Raw genomic sequence first — 18,953 nt, forward strand, 5'->3', positions numbered from 1 at the left:
CAATCTGTGTGATCGACAATCCAAAATGATCAAATATCCCAAACATTTCTTTTTCACCTGTATTTTTGAAGCACTTTCTCCCCCCCCCCCCCCCCCCGAGTCCTTGCAGGGGGCCCTGTTAAGGATCGGCAGTGCGATCCTTCTGCACACCGACTCGCTGAGCAATAGGCCAGCTGTCCAGCACGGTCACATGAGCTTTAGCTTTTAGAACAAATCCCAGATCAGGGGGCAAATGCAGACCCAACAGTAACAGAACCCCTACTTCCAATTCATCCGGAATAATTCAGAAAGTATTTTTTCAGTCACATTTGAGTTGATAGAAATACCACATGACCTTTTATCAGTTCATTATTTCTGAAATTTGACTATTTTGTTTGATCTCCAATTCAGTTTGTCTGGCAGCATCTGTCTCTCTAGAATTTTATGCCAATGAGACAGGAAAGCACTTGCTGGCTTTGTCAGTTCTCTCAACTCCACTCGATGTTCTTCCATGTTCTCACGTGAAGTTTGAACAGGAAACTGGACTGGATACTGATTTCTTCTGAAGGAACCATGCTGCTATTGCACATACGAATAACAGACCTCAAGGAGCACACAAAACATTTCTAAAAGGGATTACTTCTACTGCAGTATTCTCTGTATAACAGCTGACCCATCTGCTAGTATGGGAGTACTCCTGCCTTTAAAGTCAACGTAGCCTATTGGTCATCTGTAATTTCAGAGTTTCTGCACGCTTGCTTTGGACCCATGAGATTCCAGTTCAAACATGCTGTCACAGCACAGACAAGACTCCTCTCTCTTCCTTGTTCGTCTCATACTTTTTTTACATGCAAATGCCCAGCAATGTCCACCCTTCATCTGTGACTCTGTGCACTTACAACTCTTGATCTTGATCAATAATAAATACTGTGTATAAAGTTTAAAATAATAACAATAATAACAATAATAATAATAATAATAATAATAATAATAATAATATCTTGGGCACTTATGTCTCATCATCCCTGGTAATCAACACCTCTATTTGTTTAGTCATAGAACAAATCATCCTCATTTCACAAAAGAGAGATACTGGTTTATGGATAAGCACAATCAGATTGTGTGCAAAAATTAAGGGATATTGTGCAATTATAGTGGCTGAAGATGACTGTAAGGAAATAAACCTTCAGGTTCTGGTAAACTGTGGATTCCTGAAGTTGTTGTGCATAATGACTATGTATGGACTGATATTTATATGTAATATTTATTATTAATGTAATAATTCTACTGTTTGTGTTTTATATCTCTGTGTGTATAAAAATAGCTGGTTAAGTGCAAAACGAATTTCTGAGAAATCAGACTAGATTATATTGTATTTCTGTAAAAACATCATCCAACTGATGACTTGTAACACACACAATGAAGTTAAATAAAAGAGTACAATGCAGCATAAATTGCCCTGAATATTTTGTATTCTACGGAAATACTTTGTGTAAGTCCACAAGTGAAAAAATAAGTTATGTGACAAATCCATTCCAATACCAGCCTACATCATGACATGATGCATCAGGTGCTGCACATATACAGGCTACAGGATGCTGTTTCATGGTTTGTAATATCTTAACACAATGTTGAACTTTTCAGTCGCTTAACCCTCCTCCAGCTTATTTTCAAGTAACATCACGTTCACACTTATCAGATAAGCTGAACTGCAGAGATAAGCACCTGTCCTCCCTGCACTACCTCGGGACACTGTGAGAGAATCAGGAACATCTGCAATGACTCCTGGCCAACTCGCATGCGACCACCGCACATGCATGTGAGCACTTTACTGTCACAAGTTCAGGGTGACCAGCTGTAAGACTCTCACACACAAGGCAGCTCAGGGTTCACGAGTAACTCAGTCAAAGCGCTCGTCATCAGCAGCTCCACCCGCCACAAACAAGGTCTCAGACTTTTTCCAAATGTTTCATGTAACAGTGCCTTAGCACCCATGAGATTCCAGTTCACAGGACAGACGAGACTCCCTTCTCCTAATACTGGTATTAGAAATGATTCCATCAAATATGTTCATGCAGCTCTGAGCCCATGGGTGAGACAACAGAAGGTCCTACATTTTCAGCAAAAATCTGAACACACTTAGGGCTGTTACGCTCGAGAGGGGACCCGGCTGAACATAACCAAATCTTCAACGAAGCCAGCCAGGTCAGGTCCATGTAGGACTAAAATGAATGAATAAACTGCAGCTTTTGACCTGGGCCTTCAAAATTCACGGACATTCAAGGCTAATCTCAATTTAGACCATTTAAAAAAAAAAACAGAGATGGACAGGCATGCCTTCTCGAAGGGGGGTGAAACGAAGAATTAAAATCCCCCTCCCTCTTTTTTTTTGCTCTTTAGTTTTTAGAAGAAAAGGGGGGTGAGATCACTTGACCGAGCAGGAGCGCAGCATGAAGGAGGGGGGGGCAAGAGCAGAGCAGAGGAGAGGAGTGTGTGTGTGTGGAGTGGGGGGGGGGGGTGCTTAAACAACAATGGGGACAGAGTTAATTCCTCGCTGCAATTCCAATGGCACAATCTGGGAGTGAGGCACCGCACTCTCATTGTCCAGGAGGAGCTCTTGATTTAGCTACACAGCTGAAACAAGGGCCTTTCACTTGCAAACAATGGGCTTCTTCTTGGACGAGCACGGTACAAGAGGGGAGCAAATTGTGTGTGTGCGCGCGCCCCCACCCTCCCCAAATAAAAAAGGGGTTAAAAAGAGAAAGGAAAAGAAAATGATTAACAGTGCCAAGCTGCTTTAAGAGATCCTTCTTTAACCAGTGAGAGCAGAGCAGTTTCTCCACCATGGGAAACTTAACACATTAGGGCCTCTCTCCTGCAGCAGCTGTTTATTTTCTCCAGCTTGCGCCGAAGGTGGGTGCCTCACTGAGGCCACACGGCCACTAATGGAGGAAAGGAACGTGGCACACCAGTGTAACAAACAACAGTGAACAGCGACAAAAGACAAAGTGAGTTCAACGCTACATGCGATTCACAAGTTGCCACATTAAAGTTAGGCACAGGTTAATTCTTTGCTGGGAAGCAGGCTTTTTTCCAATCCTTAAAACCCGACGGAGGAAAAAACGGCAGAAAAGGATTCTGCCCGGATTTCGGCATTCAGAGTCGCCCGACTGCCTCATGCTAACAAAGCTCCAAAAACAGCAGCACTGAAGAGAATACTATATATTTTCATTAGCAAGGCAACAAAGAGTGTGAGTCATTACAGGAAAATACAGGGCTTTAATTTTTTTAGAAATGTGCTCAAACAATAAGGGCTGTAGCTGCCCTGTCGCCTGCTCTGGCCTTGCCTAGCTGAGCAGCACAAAAGCTTGAGGTGTACCAGCTCATCTGGGGCGCTATTCTTCCTTCGAGGGGGTTGGCCAGGGTGACAGTCCCTCTCTGTAACAATTTCCATGGCTGCCAGAACCATTCTCTGCCCTGTCACTACTTATCATCCTTGACCAGAGAGCCCCATTCAGGGACACTCTGCATCAGTAGCTGGGGGGCGTGGGGACGTTTGGGGAATTGAACAAAATCTGGTGTATGTACACCCCCTCTATTGGCTTTCGGTTACAGCTGTTTCTCAATTCCAATAAACTGAAACAGAACAGGGCAGCACAGGGAAAGAAAGAGCTCTTACTTTATTGTCACCCGTTTTCTTCTTTTGTGTGCGTTTTCACATCATCCTTATCACTTCGAAGGAACAGATTAATCTTATATCAACAAAAAAAAAAACCCAGCATCTCAGGAACCTGGGCTTTTCCCCGTTTTCTTCTTACACTGCCAGGCTGACCTTGTGTTGGCTCTCCTGCAGGTTCTGCATCGATTTCACATACTAAAGAGAGGAGCAACACACAAGAACCTTCTGTGCCAAAGGGTGCTTGCTTAAAACAAAACAAAACAAAGCTTACACTTTTCAAGTGTCTACATGATTTGTATTTTCTAAACTGGGAATAACCGAAGCTTGGTTTACTGGAATTGAATGACTCCATTAATTTTCTTGAGCGAAAGAAAAAGGTTTTCCATCCGTGGAACGAACTATTGTGTAAACCATTGTCATAGAAAACCATATCTTTTCCACAACAATCCTCATTCATCTGCCTCCCTCCAGCTGTCACACGCAAAGCTAACAGTTCAAAGCAATTCACTACTGCATTTCCTTGCTACCCAAGAGCCATAGATGCAGAGGAACAGGGAGCTGCTGGAGAACACCACGCACCCCCATGGCTTACCCTGCAGCAGGGCACACTGCCACCACTGCCTGTATAAAGGCACACTGCCAGTCATCATCATCAGCATAGCCCCCTCAGTCTTCAAAGATGCCTTTTGGTGTACCTCAATTTAGCAGTTTTGCAATTCAATCATTAATTACGTCTAAATTCCTACCAGTGTCTCAGCCATGGGACAGTGGATTCAGGGGAGTACCCAAGACTTATGACAGACTTGCTGTATGACAGGGATCACAAGGGCACAGATAACAGTAATTCAGACAGGTAAGATGACCTCTGTGCAGTGCACTTTGCTCCAACTCAGATTTAATAAGCTTTAGGCTATTGAAAAATCTGAACTGGTGAAGAAAATATTTGCACAAATATATTTTTAGGACCCACTCTTGAGTTACATACAGGTGTAGTGGAGTGGACCAGCAGGACAGCAGTCTGAGGACCTCTGGGTTACATGATCACAACATGATTACACAAACTAAAGGCTGGAAGAAGCCAGCACATAATTCTGCAGGGACAAAATTATAAAACTACAGCTACATAAACCAACCACTGTACAAATCTCTTATCTCTTTGTATTGAACAGCCATGTGGAGCAATTACATTTGGTTCTGAGGCGAAAGCAAGCAGACAAGCCTTATAGTACAAGAAGGAAGCAGCACTCATAGTACCAATTGCAAAGCAGCACTAATTTTCATGCATATCTACAATGCAATGGGTTTCGAAAATGGAATGTCACACTGCAACAAGAAAATTAAAAGCTTTGCATTGGGGTGACTTTTCTTTTTTACTACTTCAGTTCATGACTCTACAGCAGTTGGGCTCTCACTGTGAAGACCGCACAAAGCTGTTAATTCCCTGGGGCGTGAGCAACACCTTCAGAAACTCCCCACACCAGACAGTGCTAAGAAGCGCAAACAACTGTCTCCCCCTACGTTCGGGTCATCAAGTTTGGGCATATTATAAAACTGTAACGGCAGAATTCAGCAATTTCAATGCTCTTTTATACATGGAAAAGGCCATTTTCCTTCAGAGGCTGACAGAATGGGAGAACCGCGTAGCCTGAAGACCCTGCCTGCAGATTACCCACAACCACTTTGCGATGGGAAAGGTGCAAAACGCACAACTCCAAAAGCACTTACAGTCCTTCGAAATGAAAGCTCAGGGTGACAGGAGACCTTTTTGGAGGGGGATTAAAGAGCCGTAGAAATCCCAAAATCTAAAGGCAAACTCAACAGCCCCAGCCTTCCGATACTCCTAAAGCTTATGGCACACTGCTCCTTTAAGTCCTGTTTCTGGACGGAGGCCGTTACAGGATGTCATTATTCAGCGCACATCACGCCTCTGTACTGGATTTCTAAAATAGCAGAGCCACGGTCACCATCCGTTAATAGCCCCCTAACGGCGCCCTCCCTCCCCCCCTCCAGGGCTGGGATCTCTGGAGGGAGGGCAGAGGGGAGGGGCGCTTGCATCCGCGCAGCGAGCGGACTGCCGTTGCATTACGCAACCCGCCTCCCAGGGAGCTCCGTGCCAGGCACTTCCGACGGCACACAAAGCTGGCCCCCCGGCACGCTCAGAGAGCCACCCCCCAACCAGGGGCTATTATATCTGCCCCCCCGTGGCTCGCCGTTTCCGTTGCAGAAAAAAAATAAGAAAATGGAGAGGGGCCATGGAGGCGAGGGCCGTGCTGACAGAACGCCATCTCACACCAGCAGCAGCAGCCGGCACGGCCAAGTAACGAATCACTGGGGAAAGGTTTTCTCCACAGAACCCCCGATAAGAAAACGAACGCTCCCGCCATCCCTGAGAGTTTGCACATCTCAAGCACTGCAGGGATCCTGACAGCCGCAAGGAGAGCTCCAGGTTCAGGCCTGTTTCACACTGCTCCTGCGATCGCGGGAGAAGAGGGCATCTGAATGCAAGGCTTACAGAGGTATAGCACAAAGTATTTGGCTTGAAACCAGCCACTAATGAAGTCCAGCCTCTGTAACGGTCATTCAGTGCTTTGCGCACAAGATTTAAGGGGGTAAAAAAAACTTCGGATATATTGGAAATATTCCAGGAAGTTGCATCTTTAACACACGCAAAATTAACACACAATCCAGAAAGGAAGATAAGGATAAGTAAAAGGATTATAAATTATCATCTGCAACTTAAACATCGCCCTGTTGATAACTTGCACCATGCACTTCTTGCTGCAACCAGCCAATGCAGAGGTTTGTTCTCAGACTGTCATATTAGTGGTAAAGCAGGGTCATAGAAGCCAAAGGGTCCTACCTTCTTGGAGAGGGATGAGACATTCATGCCGAACCTCTGAGCTCTCTTTTTCAGTACATCAACGTTGACCTAAGAATACAGAACAAGTAGGACGGTTATTTTTACTTTTAGTGCCCAATACACAAAGCAGGACACACTGCCATGATATGTAAGATACTGTAGATAAGAAAATGAAGGACAATTTAAAAGCTCAATGTTGCAAAAAACATTTTCAGAAATCCATCAGGACAAAGAGGACATGTGACGGAAAATCCTCTTTAAATACCGTTTCTGTCTGAGTAGGATAGCCACGAATAACTCCTCAAGACTGGAAGTCTGACTATGCATGTTCATAACATAAAAGGAGAGAAAAATCAGGCATTGCAATTGAGTCCAGTCTGTTTTGTGACAATGTATAATTTCTGGGAAAACCAAGGGCAACAATTTTGCAAATCAAAGTTGAAATAACTGAAAAATCTATACAAGACTGAATAAGATGAATTAACGGAGTTCAAAAAGTGAATCAATCAGGTCCTGTTTCATACTTACAGCTGGCTTGCTGCTCGCCGAAGTCCCTAAAAGACAAAATGTTTAAAAGATTTTATTTGACTGCTCAACAAAACGAGGGTTAAAATAAAATATTGAGGTAAGCAGTTTGTTATGCATTTCCAACATTTGAAAATAATTGAAGTCTTAAACATAATTTAAAACATCGATTTCAAACCTGAGTAATTCTGTTTTAAAACTAAGCTAAGGCCTTCACATACAGTACACAATGTGTTGGTCTTTAGCTTTAAACAGGAAACAATTCTGTATGACTCACCGGTTGGAGGAACGATAGGTAAACCAAACCTGCAAGATTAAAGGGAACAAGTGAATAAACTTTTATGTGGCAGCATCACAGCGTGTCATGTCAGTCAGGAGAGAATCAGAGAGGACTACACTGGATCAGCGGGATGGCAAGTGAAAATTTTGCTTGCACAGTGGGATGCTTAGCAGAACTAAAACACCTTTTTCTACACCTCTTCACAGGCTCAGTACTGAACCACAGCAGTCACTGCTTTTAGTAAGGAGGGGTTTCTCCCGCTCCGCTCGGCGCCTCAGTGCAGAGACTTCCCCAGGTGGGTCGTTACCTGGCAGCGCGGGCGGCCTTCTTGCTCTCGCCGGTCGCAGGCACGTTGAAGCGCTCTGCCCTCTTCTGCAGCCTCTGAGTTGACAGAAAAAAATCTTTGTTAAACGGCAGAGTGACCAAGGAGAGAGAGAATAGAAAAGTCTTCAACCGTCGATGTAGCTAAGTGCGACAGCTAGGATTGTTTGCTCGCACTGTAAGCTTCTGGACTACATATTCGTTGTTTCACTCCTACAGGGGATCTGTGACCAACTAAGGCCTGAAGAGAATCTCACAGCACGTACAGACAAGGCAATGCCTTAGCTCACATTTCCAAGGCAACATTCAATGTTTAATCCATCACAGGGGGGGGAAGAACCACTTTCCCACTCTATAATAAAAAAGCCTGTTTTTACGTAAAAAATACCATTTGCCATTCTCTGCCTGCAATAATTATTGTACATAATTCTGAATAGAACATGAAGCTTAGTGAATCTGTATAAACCAGGGCTAAAAATATACTGTGGCCATGGTGGACACCTATGGAAAAGGACTATGTTCTCCATGATGCGTTTGCACACAGAGACAGTTCATAGCCACTGACAAGGCCTACCCTGGGTGTAAAAATAAACTACATACTGAACATATAAACACCATTAAATATGGCCCTGAAAAACGTTAGAAAGCAGAGCAAATGGTGGCTTTCTAACTTTCACTACCTCATCCAGAGAGACTGCCTGAGAAATCTTCACCACCTTCTTCTCCACTGTCCTGCAAATAAAGAGTCTGGGTTAAATTGAGGAAACAGCATGAAACATGGCTTTAAACCCAATTTCAACACATTGGGAAGACGTAGCGCGGTTTTCTTCCCCCAGTATTCCTGAAGAATTAGGGTGGTGGGGAGTTATTAACTTTAAATAACCGAAGAGGTAAATTACAATATATGACAGCAGGACGCACCAGTAAGAGGCCACACATTTTGGTAACAATAATTGTATATCTATAGTCTGGCTTCTTCACAGGATTCTCTCGCTTTTTTCCCCAGGTGTGGCTGAGCTACATAATCAAAGCAAGATGTACGATATGCCCTGGAAAACCATCCACAGGCAGAGCTTGACTGCCCTCTCCTGGTCATTGAGTACACATAGGATGCTTCAGCTTTCAAGTGCTTAAAAACAAGTGTTTTTTTAAGTCTCTACCTTTGCGTAACTTTAAAAAACAAGTGTTTTTTAAACAGAAAAATACAGTGCTTTGGGTTTATCTGCAGATGCCTTAAATATATTTTCTGTACTTTAAGTAGTAGTAAATAAATGTGGCTTTATTTCTGGTCATTTCACTGGCGTAAACAAGACTGACTGGGATAAACTGCTCATTTACAAGTTCATTCTGACAGCCTACAGATAGGAAACACTTATGAAGAGGTCTAATCTAATGTACACCCACAGCAGAAGCTCAATTTAAAAGTGTCACAGACAAGGACAGATTATGAGGAAAGCTATGCGAGTGAAATGGTGAAACAGCGCTCTCACACTGAGAGAAGAGATGGGACAAGGTTTTAAAGTAACAAACTAGATGGAGTAAATTAGAGGATAACCTTGGAGTTACAATGTCTGTTGTAGTGTGTATTTGTTTAATACATTTTACCCAGCAACTTGAAACCCTTTCACTTTCACCTGAATTGCAAGGCGAGACCATATCTGAAAGGGCTGAGGGTAAATTAAATAAAAGTGCAGGTGCTTACTCTTGCACAGGCTCAGGAGTCAGCTGCCTTGCTGGCTTCTCTGGGGGTGGATCCTCTGCTTTGGGCACTTCCTCCTAGGCAGAAAGACAAGGGATGCGCCTCAGTACACAGACGACTCCTTCCCCCCCCCCCCCATCATGCTCTGTGTTTAAACTGGGCCCACTTCTTATTTCACTTCTTATTTCAATCATTTTCTTTCCCAGGGTACATAGTTGTTGTTTAAACTTGGACTGGAAGGAGCAATATCACAAGAAAAAAAGTAGTCTCTATCTTTGCGTAACTCTGGAGAAAATTGAGCAATACCGAAAAAACACCACCCATACTGCCAGACTCCACTGGGCTACATGGCCATGTGATAGCACTGGGAATCCAAACACTTCTTCCCTTTAAACAACTACCTCCAGATGGCCGTTTCTGGAGTTCTCCTTTAAAAGCAACAACAGGTATCACATACACCAGGACCAACATTATAAAAATGTTGTAACTGCAAGACCAACTGCTGTTTCATTACTGCATCACGTGAAACTTTTTTATATTCATAAGCATAAACAATCCTGAACATTGTGAATACATTAACATACATGTTTATCACATTTATCCAGTTCTACAGAAAGGGTGTTATTTTACATCATGTGTGGGTCTGCGGCAAACTTGTTAAATGTGAACATATGACAAATGCCCTGTTATTTTAGGAGCCAAGATACATATGTCTGCACATTTTAAACATTTCAAAATATTAGACTGTAACCCCTAGAAATAGTAAGGCTCCTAGCATGAAAAACTCATTAAAATATAAATCTAAAAATGTGCAGTTATGGACTGATATATCCCTTTTATAAGGGCTTATTAGCATTACACAGCTACATATATCCACCCTTTTGTCTGGTCAGTTACTAAACAAGAGGGCATAAGATGTAAAGCAATTTGCAAAAAAAGGAAACGCTTGTGGTACCTCTGCTTCCTCCCTAAGTACCTCCTCTTCATTCACCTCTTCCTCAGCTGGAGAGAGACAAATATTATAATGAGTTTTCAACAGTCAAAGGAGGGACTCACACTGATTGACAGAACAGCCCGAACACGAAATGTACGTAGACAATGACCACAGGTGACCTCACCTTACATCAAATGAAGTGTAATTAATACACTGCTGTGCACTGATCCCTCATACCCCTACCATAGAGCTGTTTTGTACACTTTATTGTACATTTTAAATACTAACTATTTCAAAAGCAAACGCGCAAATAGACATCTCATTAAATTTGCTGATGACACAGCCCTGGTCAGCTTATTAAGGGACCCAGAAAATGATCATGGACCATTCTAAATGACTTTACTAAATAATGTGACAAGTTCTCTCTGCAGTTAAATGTTTTAAAAACAAAGGAGTTTTTTGGAAAAATGCAACAGCCCTCCAACCTACTGTAATTAATGGTCAGACTGTAGAAATTTTCAATGACTACAAGTAATTGGAACTGGTCACAGAAAAAAACCGAGTTGGGACAAATGTTGACACCAGTTACAGAAAAGGACAACAGAGAATCTTTTTTCCTAAGGAAATTCAGCTGTTTCAAGGTAGATAGAACCATCCTAACACTTTTCTACAAGTCTTTACTGAAGGTGCTTTAACATACTGTCTCACTTGCTGGTTTGGTAACATCAGTACCATTGACTGTAAGAGGCTGGGAAAATCAGTCAAAATAAGTAGCAAAATAATTTGGGCAAATTCTCTAGAAACAGAGGGTGTTGTACTGAATTATTGGTTAGTACAATTCTATCCGTCATTGTGTTTTGTTGGGACTGTGCTGTAAAACAAATTTCCCCAATGGGACAAAGCTTGAATTGATTTGCCACTCATAGAAAAACTGACAAGTTATCTTGCAGAGCACTTTTAAAAGTAATCTTAGATATGACAAAGTATATTCGCTCCGTCATTATTGGTGCACAGCTTTGACAGGATGGCACCTACATTTTTCAATCAGCTGTGAAAAGTGTTCATGAACTGGCAAATTTTTGCAATCGGCCGTTACTAATTTTAAGCAAATATATCAATCTTTACATCTGAACATTCCCGAACACAAAAAAATCAAAAAAATTTATCAGAATCCTTTATTTATTTTCCAGGTTTATAGCAACTGACAAATTCAAGAGATCTGCTAAGACTGTGGTTTTCAACAATTATGGCTTGTGAATCCTGTATCTCACACAAAATTCCTTTGAAATAAAATAAAAAATGAAATGAAAACTCAAGAGTGTGGCCGTGTCCCAATATGCACACTTGCGCCCTTCTAAGTCTGCAGAGGCTTAGGGGGTCCCATTCTTAAATTTGTGCATGACAAGTGTGCTCATGAGCGCCTCCAATGCACCCATCTCTGAAGTCCATCTGAGTGGACCTCACTCAAGGGAATCACCCCTAATTCCTTGCGGAACGGTGACGTTTCATGTTCTAGCCTATCAAAGCGGAGAGAAGTAGCGATGGAGAACAACATATTCACGTTAGTAAAATTTCACTTCCAGTTTTAAAACTCAGAATATTTTATGTAAAAAAACTTCATTGGGCTACTTGAGATTCTTACTGTATGTATTTTAGATACGAAATCTAGACCTAAAGCTTTTATTTCACCACCCCATCACGACTGATGAATATTTGTTCACCTGCAGTGTGTTTTGTAACACAGAATATTTAACAGCACACGTATCTAACAGTACAAAACGCTGAGGTATTGTCTTTGAATGAATGTGAATGAACACGTTATGTTCCTTGTACTCTCATTTCAGTACTGAACATTTGTGGGGACAGATGAGATGAAATGCATTTCATAGTACAAAGCCCTGAATTAACAGAGAGTGGTACTGCCAGGTTTTCCTTAGTTCGCCCGTTTTGAGTCGAGCCTGCTTAACATAGGATGAAAAACGGTGTGTCACTACTTTTGTGCAGGGACAGACGAGATGAAATCCAATCTCATCAAGCTGCCAGGGGAGAACGGACAATTCTTTTAAAATATTATCTGCCGAACTTCACTTGGCCCCTGGAAAAGAAGTGTCAACAGAAAGCGTTCTGACCTGGAGCCATGTAACCAGCGAGTGCTGTCACGCAAGGGTGTCCCTTCACTCTTTCTAACGGTGCTCCTCAAATACTCGCGCACCTGAAGTCCACACTTGCTCTACGTCACAGGAGTGCGGACTTGGGGGGACGGGCTTAGGATTTAGGGCGACAACTGGGACACGGCCCGTGTTTGTACTGGCCTGGAATGAATCCAGGAGACGGAGGGAGACTGTGGTCTTACCATGCTCCTCCAGGTAAGCCTGCAGCCGGCTGATCAGATCACTTTTGTTACCTTTGACCTCCAGACCCCGAGCTGCACACTCCTGCTTCAGCTCAGCTAGCTGGGGGAGAGAGAGAGAGGAACACAGGCGATTTCATCACTCCGGACAAGGGAGGGCTCCTGTGGTATATACTTCACTGCCCCCCCCCCCCCCTCCAAGACAGGCATTTCTATCATTTCACACCAGACTTAAAAGTAACTGCAAAGGAGCATGTGAAAGCTTATTTCATACTGCAAGGAAAAGAACTCGCATTGTCAGTCTTTTCAGCATGGAATGAACTTTGACCCGTTCCTTTGCAGCCTACGTATACTGACACAGCTTAAATGTAATGGCATACCTTTGTTTAAGATATAAAGCAATAATAAAGTAATTACTAAAAAGTAAAAATCGTTTTACAGAAAAATTGAAAAAATTCTGAATAAAGGAAGCACTACACTGCAGTTACTATACACATAGAAAACAGTGAAAGAACCCAGAACCAGAGGCTGAGGGATATAGAAGGGGACACAGTCACAAGATCAATTGAGCAACTTCATCAGATCCAAAATACTGCTCTCATACTCTTAGCGAAACCAGTAAATGTTCTGCACCCGTGACTTGTAATTACTCCAAATTATTCAACCAGAAATATTTTCATCCATTGTTCTCTTTTCGTACCTTGTGTGGTTTAAGAAGAAGTTGCAGATGACTCAAATTTATAGTGAGCATCTCATGTTTCCCACAAGCAGGATGTTCTGGATTTAATAGCTTTGAATCTACAGTTGCCTGGGGCGAAACTCGGGCACGGGCCATGACCGCATCAACTGCCGTTCAGAAATGCAGAACTTGGTGATCAAGTCTGCAATGGCTCCTGAAGAGCAGGCCTCCTCGTGTTTAACATTCGCAGGTCGCTCAACCAAACCTTTATGGAAACTAATTGCTGTGCGAGTAGTTTTGAACAGAACGGTAAGCAGTGCAATTAAAAGACATACAAGGGATAATTGAGGGTTTCACAAATGACGGATATACAGAACAACATACTGTATGATTTACAGTAGATGCTGTTTCAGACTCGCTTTGAATGAAGAACGTGAACCCTTCAAACTGACGGACAAGATCAACAAATTAAGTTCGTTATTAGAAACGCATATCCTGAATCCTGAAAGCGTATCAAGGCAACAGCATGCAGGTAAAAACAGAACCACCTACAAGTAAAAACGTACTTCTTAACCTGGAAAGCAAAACAAAGTTCATCTGTTACAATCGGTCGCGTACAAACAAGGTTGTTTTTTATTTCTTATGTGTTGTAGGTCGCAGCCAGTGGGTACGATACACAGGTAAAACAGGAGTTTCAAATAAAAAAGGTCTGATGTTTTTTCTACATCAGCACGCCAGGTAACAACCCTGAGCGTCTCTCCAGTCTTCTGCAAGCTCTGCACCGAAGGCCTTTATCCTAGTACCGTCCGATATTACAGTATGTCGCCAAGCGCAGTGCAAATTACAACTGAATTTGGTATATGGTTCATAGAGTATTTGATTTATAGAGTCCAAAAACTAACACATGTTTAACTGGAAGCAAAGAGCACAGGAGTAATCGACTGGTTAAACATACAATACACATTCAGCCTAAATTGAAAATAAACCTGTTTGGTAAGCATTCAACTGGGCGAGATTTGAATTGCAGCTTCCTTATAAAAACCTCTAGCCTACTTCACCCTCCAACCTACTAGAATGATAAGATACTTTTTACAGAAAGCCGTATTACTCAAGCGTGAATGCTGTACACTAATTTCGAGGCTTATTTATATATTTTTTTACCTTAAGTTTATGAAGCTCCACTACCTCGGCCATCTTGAATCAATGCTTCTCCGGCTGCTCCACCAACAGCCAATCACGTTCGACTTTACTGCAGCGTTAGTGACGCTGATGGGGATTGGCTGAGAATCTCCAAGTGTCTTTACAGAATCGGCTCGGGTTTAATGCTCTAACGTTCAGCCTTAAATTAAACATTGGATTTCTCAAAACGTGTCAGTAGATTAATCACATAAATTTATTTTAGGTGCATGATATTACATTTTGCGAGTCAAAAAATATTTTCATTTATTGTATATCGTCATATAAAATAAACACGATTGCACACAGTACTTGGCGCTTAAGTACTTTACACAATAAATTATATTCAGCCTAATGCATACCTCACAGCCTCTGTACTGTGGACAAAGTTTTTTTTTGTTTCATTCACTTGATGTTACGAATGTTGTGACTATATGTATATACCCCTATTTATTGTATTTTCCATTTTTGTATTTAAAAAAAAAACCTTAAAAACAACTCGGCCTCTCGAAGTCCTACCGGCCTGATGAGCTCAGCTTCATTTGCATATATTTCCCATAGTGCATTGTGTCCTGAATAACACGTTATAATTTTTCTATGTAGTAACACAAAACACATGAGTTTAAGGTAAAGGGAATGGGGGTACAGCAGTAATGTCTTCGTGTATCAGCCGTGGAAAACTGGACTTTTCATAACGTCCCATATTGTCTAACCATGACCCTGTAATATCAGCTGCTGAAGCTGATCGCCGAAGCGCAAACAGTGCTTTCAGTACACTCTGGTTTCTCTTCAGATCGTATAAATCTTTCGCCTTTTACTAAAGATTTCCGTGGAGAGGAACATTATGAGTCTAAACTAATTTTTTGATCGCCCTGCCTCACGGCGGGGCTTCCAATGCTGGTAAAAAAACAGATCTCATAATAGTAAAACTGGGATAAGTAGAAAATGTAATTTTTTGTTTTACGCAAGTTTGAAGTTTAAGTATTATCATTAGTTCACTAATCGCGTCTATAAGCGGTATAAAGAACAAAACTAGTCTATTCGTATACGGGTACTGTAAGGATTAGTAAAGATCAGTGGGGAGTTTGGTTTGAACACTTACCTCTACTCTTTTCGAGAAACGATCAGGGGTTTTAAATGAGTCAGAAGCGCTGTTTCATGCGTCAGCCGAAGGAGAGGGCTTTTTTTACAGCACAGCGTCCCCGTCACTCAACTGGCGCATTGGGATCCACACAGACCGCAGGGTGAGCGCCCCCTACTGGCCCCCCTTTTCTTTTACAATTTCAAGTCTGCAAATAATGCATTCTTTCACGATTCTTTTACAAACGTCCGAGGCTGACTGCGTGATTCATTTAAAACATCGAGGCTTGATTCCCGCCACTCCTTACTCTATGGTCTTCCTCACTCTCTTCTAAACAACTAGCATTATGGCCAAAACTTGAAACTAGACTCCTAACTCACACCAAGCCTTGGCAGCATATCACTCCTATACAGTAGCCTCTGGTTGCCTATAAAGTTGCATATTTAACATAAGGTCTTGCTAGTGAGAAGAGGAGAAAAGAGAAGAAAAGAAACACAACGTTTCGGCTGTGGAACCTTCTCCGGGTGTCACTTTCAGCACGGAATAAACCTTTACTGCTTCCCGGTGTCTCTCCTGTTGGGGCAGAGGCGGCTCACCGGCATGCCCTTTGTGCCAGGGGTGAGGGCCACTGGAGCACACCCTCGGCTGTTGCCCGAAAGCCCTTGGAGAAGGCCGCTATCGATGGCAGCACGACCGGGGGCTGAAGGCCTCGGCGGACGCTATTAGCGGGGATATCAACAGCGGCAAACATCACCAGGCCACCGAATTTGGCAGAGCCGGTCAGCAGCCACGTCCGCAGCGCAAAGTATCGGCAGGTCTCCTGGCAATGGCAAGACAGGCGGGCAGCTGAGGGCCCCTGACCGCACTCAGGCCGGACTGTGTGAAGCATCTCCGCAGCTGGCCGTGCCAGAGCGGACAGGTCCCTGGGGAGACCGGATGGAGGAGGCTGGTGGAAGGAAGGGAGTCAGATATGAAGACCTGGTGGGTCTGTGCTGTGGGAGGGGGTGAGCCTGTCGGGGGGCTGCAGAGGACTTGCAGGCCAGTCCCTCTGTGTCTTTTGGACGTAACAGGGGTGAGCAAGAGGAAAGCCATCCAAATCGCCGGAGAGTCAGTTGGAAATAGTTAAAAAAAGGCCTTAGAAACAGATGAAACCCACCACCTGTATATTACTGTAGATCCCATCCCCACCACTTCATTTCAGTCCTGTTTTCACTTCTCTCTGCCCCGTTGTCCTCAATATAATAAATGAATCCTTGAGCACTGGTGTTGTACCAGTGGTCCTCAAAACTGCTGCCATCACCCCCGTGCCAAAAAATCTGAATCTAAACAATTTTCGCCCCATCTCCAATTTACCCTTTCTTGCAAAAATTCTAGACCGTGCTGTCACATTTCAATTACATCACCACCTCATTGTAAATAACCTTTTCAAACCTCTCCAATCTGGCTTCTGACAACTTCACACACAGAAACTGCCCTGGTAAAGTCACTAACGATCTTCTAATGGCTTCTGATTCTGGTTCTCTTTCTATCCTCATTCTTCTTGACCTCAGTGCTGCTTTCAACACTGTTAACCATGACATCTTACTTTCTCGTCTTGACACTGTGTTTGGAGTTTCTGACTCTTAATTGGTTCAAGTCTTACCTCACTTGATCGCTGTCACTTTGTCTTTCTTGGCAGATTTAGGTCTGAAATTGGACTCGTTTAGTCTGGTGTTCCTCAGGGCTCAATACTGGGCCCCTTACTTTTCAGCATTTACATATTTCTGCTTGGTCAGCTATTAAGATCGTTGCCTCAACTATCATTTCTATGCTGACGATACTCAGATCTACGTCCATACCAAATCTGACTCTGATGTGGCTGTCTTTGTTCTCTCTAATTGCATCTCTGACCTAAAAACATGGATGATTCAAAATTTCCTTAATTTAATCTGTGACAAAGACTGAAGTCATGCTCATTGGCACCCCCCATCAACTTTGTAAAGCCAGTGCTGTAACCCTATCTGTGGGTCGTACTATACTTGAGATTCAGTCTAAATTGAAAAACTTTGGGGTGATATTTGATTCGGGCTTGACATTCGACCCACATGTGCAGCATATTGTCAAAACATCTTTCTTTCACCTCAGAAATATCGCTAGACTATATCTAAAAGCTGATCAACACATTTGTCTTCTCCCTGATCGGCTACTGTAATGCTCTACTCGCTGGGGTTTCTAAATCCACATTGAACAAACTCCAGTAAGTCCTGACCAGGTCTACTGCAAGTGATCACATTACTCCTATCCTGGAGTCCTTGCACTGGCTTCCTGTCAGGTTTCGTGTCGAGTTCAGAATCCCCATTCTCACCTATAAGGCTCTACATGGTTTGGCACCTCAATACCTGTCTGAGCTACTGTCGTCCTACTCCCCACCTCACAACCTTCGCTCTTCTCATTCTTGCCTCCTATCTGTCCCCCAAACCCATCTACACTCTATGGGTGACAGGGCCTTCTCCTGCTGCACCCCAAAGCTCTGGAATTCCATCCCCAAGGATATCAGAGAGTCACCTTCCCTAAACTCTTTCAAATCCAGACTCCAAACTTTCTTCTTTAGAATGTGGTGCTGTTCTTTACCCCTCTTCTCCTGTTATATTCTGTACCCCCAGCTACTGTCTCCTCTCATTGTGCATATCTTGTGTATTTTTTATTGTTGTTATATTATATATATTTTTATTGTTGAAAAGAGCAGGGGGTGTTACCCTGGTGTCCTGGCCAAATTTCCCCCTGACTTTTTTTCCCTAATTTCCTCAATCATGGCCTCCTAATAATCCCCATCTCTGAACTGGCTTCATCACTCTGCTCTCCTCCCCACTGAGAGCTGGTGTGTGGTGAGGTACTGGAGCACTCTGGCTGCTGTCGCATCACCCAGGTGGTGGAGGAGAGTCCCCATTACCTGTGAAGCACTTTGAGTGGAGTGTCCAGAAAAGTGCTATATAAGCCATATCACCCTGCAACTCACAACTAGCAGCCCATTGAAGCTCAGCAGGTGTGAGCCTGGTCAGTACCTGGATGGGAGACCTCCTGGGAAAAACTAAGGTTGCTGCTGGAAGAGGTGTTAGTGGGGCCAGCAGGGGGCGCTCACCCTGCGGTCCACGTGGATCCTAATGCCCCAGTATAGTGAGGGGGACACTATACTGTAAACAGGCGCCGTCCTGCGGATGAGACGTAAAACTGAGGTCCTGACTCTCTGTGGTCATTAAAAATCCCAGGGCGTTTCTCGAAAAGAGTAGGGGTGTATCCTGGCCAAATTTCCCATTGGCCCTTACCAATCATGGCCTCCTAATAATCCGCATCTATGAACTGGTTTCATTACTCTGATCTCCTCCCCACTGATTGCTGGTGTGTGGGGAGGTA

General features: G+C 43.2%; 1 protein-coding gene and 1 non-coding gene across 2 annotated transcripts in view; one reads left to right on the forward strand and one right to left on the reverse strand.

The window, feature by feature from the left end:
• sarnp (SAP domain containing ribonucleoprotein) overlaps nt 1–14,541 on the reverse strand; it is a 32,326-nt gene extending 17,785 nt beyond the window's left edge. Inside the window, exons 1-9 of the mRNA XM_088917531.1 lie at nt 14,468–14,541; nt 12,631–12,730; nt 10,299–10,345; nt 9,347–9,420; nt 8,325–8,376; nt 7,631–7,704; nt 7,321–7,349; nt 7,047–7,072; nt 6,519–6,587 (exon numbers count right to left, since the gene is read on the reverse strand). Of these exons, the coding sequence (XP_088773657.1) occupies nt 6,519–6,587; nt 7,047–7,072; nt 7,321–7,349; nt 7,631–7,704; nt 8,325–8,376; nt 9,347–9,420; nt 10,299–10,345; nt 12,631–12,730; nt 14,468–14,500 (504 nt within the window). The 5' untranslated portion in view covers nt 14,501–14,541. The remainder of the gene's footprint in view (nt 1–6,518; nt 6,588–7,046; nt 7,073–7,320; nt 7,350–7,630; nt 7,705–8,324; nt 8,377–9,346; nt 9,421–10,298; nt 10,346–12,630; nt 12,731–14,467) is intronic.
• A 714-nt stretch (nt 14,542–15,255) lies between these two features.
• On the forward strand, nt 15,256–15,372 carry LOC148841599 (U5 spliceosomal RNA). The gene has a single exon (XR_016091626.1). It is a non-coding gene; the product is annotated as a U5 spliceosomal RNA (small nuclear RNA).
• Nucleotides 15,373–18,953: the final 3,581 nt, after the last annotated feature.

The sequence above is a fragment of the Atractosteus spatula genome, chromosome 1, assembly GCF_055471065.1.
Source record: "Atractosteus spatula isolate fAtrSpa1 chromosome 1, fAtrSpa1.hap1, whole genome shotgun sequence".
Lineage (NCBI taxonomy): Eukaryota > Metazoa > Chordata > Actinopteri > Semionotiformes > Lepisosteidae > Atractosteus > Atractosteus spatula.